Here is a 4,313-nt window from a genome sequence, read left to right as displayed (position 1 = left end):
GGGCGATCAGGCATTGTATAGCTCCTATTGCAATATAGATTACACAGAACCACCTGTGAAGTACTCTTTTTTTCTGTTTTATAGATGCATAAATAAACATTTACTTTATGAGATCAAAAATATTTGTTAGAAACTCAATTAATAAGCATTTCATAGGGTATGCAGCAAATCGCATCATTTTTGCCTGTGGCTATTGAATGAAGAAGTAGTGATCTAGATAAGTTTGCTTTACTGTAAAAATCCAATAGAAAACATGGTATCCCAGAATTGTGAGCTTTACTCATTTCTTCCCCTAATTATTGGGTAATGGCTCCTTTGAAATAGTGGAACAGCATCATTTGGTTATATTTTTAAAATATATTACAAAGTGCAGCAGTTCTACTAATATTTTAAATGAAGATTATAAAAGTTAGTAGCTTCTAGATGCAGTTCCCCATCTCATCCTGTTTTAGTTTCCTGGCTGCTAAAACAAATACTGTACAATGGGTTGTCTTAATCAATGGGAATTTATTGGCTCACAGTTTTGAGGCTAGAAGAAGTCTGAAATCAAGCTGTTAGCAAGGCGATATTTTCTCCCTGGAGACTCTGGTATTCTGGGCTGGCGATCCTTGGTCTTTGGCCTTTCTGTCACATGGCAATGTTTTCTCCTTTTCTCCTCCTGGTTCCCTTGACTTCCAGCTCCTTCCCATGGCTTTCTCTCTCTGTCTGAATCTGTGAAGTACTCTTAAAAGAGGTGAACTTGACTCTAATCAAGACTCTAGTGTTCACCTTTATCACACGGAAATGTGGGTAGTAGAGAATGAACGAAATGAAATTACAAGGAAACAAATAGACAAATCCAGAATACATGGCATTCCACAGAACTACAAACCTGATATCTGCACCATGCACAGGAAGAAAAAATGAGAGGGGACTGCTGAGGATTAAAGTAGACTTAAAAGATTTAACAACCAAATGTAATTTGTGGACATTGTTTGGTTCCTGATCAAACAAACCAAATGCAAGAAGAGTTTTTTTGAGACAGTCGTGAAAATTTGATTGTGAACTGAGTATTAAATAATACCATGGAAGTAATATTAAGTTATTAGGTATAATGATGGTATTGTGGTTTTTTTTTTAAAAAAGAAAATGTCATATTTTATGCAGTTATATTTGAACATGCGGGGATAAAATGACACGCTGCCTAGGATTTGCTTTAAAAGGAAAGAGACAGAGGAAGCAAACATGACAAAATCTTGATAATTCCTGAATCTGTGTGTTTATTGTGACCATTTTCTCTTAAAGCCTAAAATTAAAGAATATTGTGGTTTTACTATATCCAGTGCTATATTACCCATGTATTACTTTTTTTTTTTTTTTTTTTTTTTTTTTTTAGTTTAATCATTTTTATTTCAAGTGTATCTTTAAAATCATAAATGGGGTTTTATAATTTATGGGAAAACACATTTATTCTTCAGAATCTGACAAGCAATTCCAGACCATGCTTTCCAAACCTAGTCTTCTTTACTATTTTGCAAACTTCAGAGACCTCAAATTTAAACTACTCCATTCTTAATGTAAAATTTAGATAACTACTGTATGCTTGTTGATAAGAGCGTTTTCTCAAAACATGCCATCAAATATAAAGAATGGTTTCTGTTCACGGATCAGGAGGGAAGAAATATTAAACACCTATCAAAAAATCATTTATTGGTTTCAAAAATAAAAGAAACTGTATTATTCTCTGTTATAAAAGAGAACATGTAAAATTAAATTATCTTTGTAGACTTTTGGTAATATTTTACTCCCTATACAGCTTCAATCCTATTTAAGATCTTTTATGCCAGTCACCATCAGGATTTACTGAGTAAAATTCCTAAGTATTAACACGGCCCTAATGTGCAATTCCAAAGTGGAACAGGTTACTTTTGAGGAAAAGAACTCACTGGTAAGTTCCCGCAAATGTTTTTTTCTTCATTTTTCTTTTAAATAAAAAGTTAATGCAATCATTTTTTAAACCAACTTTGGGTACTATCTAGCACACTATCCCCGAACAAAAAAAGAAATAAAAACTTTCTCATTTTAGGGAATTTTCCACTTTTAAGATCACAGGTCCCCCCAACATTCTTCTTGACTGCCAAATTCAATATTTAAATTTTTTAAGTTATTTCAATGTAGTAAGAATTATTTTTTAAATGATTTTAACAACCCCGAGCATAAACATCACAACAACACACTCAAGTCATATCATTTGACTATAATGAAGTAGGAGATGAAAATGGACGGACATCTGAAGATAAGCATTCCCTCTGTCAAAGATGAGCAAACTTTTAACATGTGAGCAGCACAGAACTCCACTTCTCTGGACACTCCTCAAACTCAGAATGTTTCTATTTAATAGAGTCAATATATTTCTTAAAAAGTAAAGTTTGGTCACTAGAAAAGACTGAACAAAAATTATTACCCTCACTCCAAAACAACAACAAACAGCTCTAATTACCTCCCCACTTCTCCCCACAAAAACAGGGAAGTAGTTGGGGCTGAAGCCTTTAAATTTGAAATTTCAACACCTAAAACATTGCTCCCATTAGCTCAAAGCTACAGGTCTATGTATTTCCTTCTCCAATACTTCCCCCATTTATATAAGTTTATTTCTATACATACACACGCATAAGCATGCACATAGGCGTGCGCATTAAGCGCACGTGCACACACACACTCTCTCACTCTCAAGTAAGACACTTTTTTGTGTTTGTTGATAAATTATGAGGATCATGAACTGGGTGTGTACAGGGTTTCAAAGGTGCTTTGTAAACATCAGAGTCATTTGGGTCCTTTTCTCCAAAAGCCTGAAATCAAATCACACAACCAGGGATCACTACTTTCCCAGACGCTGTTCACAGGTTGCATATTGACGAAGGGCAGAGAAAAAGTCCTCATAACTGATGTTTAAATGGGAAGGCAAAGACACAATCTCAGTCAATCTGATGTGCCAAGGAAGAAAGCCTAATGTGCTGTCCATGGGACCAAACTTCAATACTAAATCAGGATCAGGGAAACCATGTGAACTAAGTAAACTGTTTAACATATCTACATCCAAATCTGTGGATTTCTTTTGCTGCTGGGCTACTAACTGGCAAAAGTCCTGAGCAGCTCTCACAATATCTGCTTTTCCATCTTCTGGAGACAGTAATATCACTGAGGGTTGGCAATTTAAAACTTGATCATCTTTGTCATTACTATTTGCAAACTCTGGTGAATATTTGGAACAATCTAAACCCAGAAGTTCCTGTTGTTGTTTTAAAATTTCATCCATCAATCTGGAATTATTTCTTTTGAAAATACCTTGGTGGTCGTAGACGCTAATGTAGGAGATGCCCACGGCCATACACCACACCACAAGGCTTGCGATGTCCGAGAAGCTGGGCTCCTGCTCCTCGGTGATTACCAGGCCCACATGTACCGGCAGCTTCTCCAGGGAACTGCCGTCAGCGCGCCAACGTAGCCGGGGGTGGGCGGCGGCCGGGCCCGGCCCCCTACCCGGGTGCCGGTAGTGCCGGCGGTTCCTGCCGGCTGCCGGGGGCTTGCGGAGCGTGAAGCCAAGCGGCGCTAGGACCGCGGCGGAGGCAGCGCGATAGCAGCGCCGCCAGATCCAGTTCCAGGTGCCGAACCGAACGCGAAGCCAGGAGGTGAGCGTGCGGTGCAAGTAAAGCAACGCGTGCAGCACCCGCCACACCAAATCGTACAGCCCCGTCATACTCTCGTGTCGCCCGGGCGCTCTCCCCTCCCTCCCACAGCCGCGGCTCGATGGCTTCTTATCCTCCCTGACAGCTGGCACGAGCCATTGTTCCACGTTCCCACGCCCCCTGCGCCCGAACCCCTTTCCACTGCCAACACCTCACCTCGACCCAGCGGCCATCTTCCTCCTACCTCCCCCATGTATTACTTTTATGATCAGAAAAATAAAAATACTTAAAATTATAGTAGTTAACTCTCAAAAGAAAAGGAAGGAAGGCAGGAGCAAAAATAATAGAAAATGTTGACTAGTTCTCTCTCTGCTACTTTCTGGGGCTCAGTTTCCTAATCCATAAAAGTAGGAGCCCAGCCAACAAAAAAGAACAAGAATTTATTCAATCTTCTAATGTATTTGCTTTAAAACTCTGTGCCAGTTTGGAAGTATTATGTCTCCCAAAATGCCGTGTTTCTTAATGCAGTCTTGTGGGGGCAGAGGTATTAGTGTTGATTAGGTCAAAATCTTTGGATTAGGTTGTTTCCATGGAGATTTGACTCATCCATCTGTGGGTAATACCGTTGATTAGATTATTTCCATGGAG

At 39.1% G+C, this 4,313-nt stretch overlaps 1 protein-coding gene across 1 annotated transcript; it reads right to left on the bottom strand.

Annotated features, from left to right (window-relative positions):
* Positions 1-1,499: 1,499 nt before the first annotated feature.
* LOC119508015 (dehydrodolichyl diphosphate synthase complex subunit NUS1) lies at positions 1,500-3,888 on the bottom strand. Its single transcript, XM_037801438.1, has one exon. It carries the CDS (start codon positions 3,734-3,736, stop codon positions 2,858-2,860), a length of 879 nt encoding a protein of 292 aa, XP_037657366.1. The 5' UTR covers positions 3,737-3,888; the 3' UTR covers positions 1,500-2,857.
* Between the last annotated feature and the right edge of the window lie 425 nt (positions 3,889-4,313).

The sequence above is a fragment of the Choloepus didactylus genome, chromosome 13, assembly GCF_015220235.1.
Source record: "Choloepus didactylus isolate mChoDid1 chromosome 13, mChoDid1.pri, whole genome shotgun sequence".
Lineage (NCBI taxonomy): Eukaryota > Metazoa > Chordata > Mammalia > Pilosa > Megalonychidae > Choloepus > Choloepus didactylus.
Note: the sequence above shows the minus strand (reverse complement) of the source record. Positions and strands in the feature narration are given on the sequence as shown.

Excerpts from the sequence above, each read along its gene's own strand:
- LOC119508015 (XM_037801438.1), bottom strand. The coding sequence starts at position 3,736 with ATGACGGGGCTGTACGATTTGGTGTGGCGGGTGCTGCACGCGTTGCTT.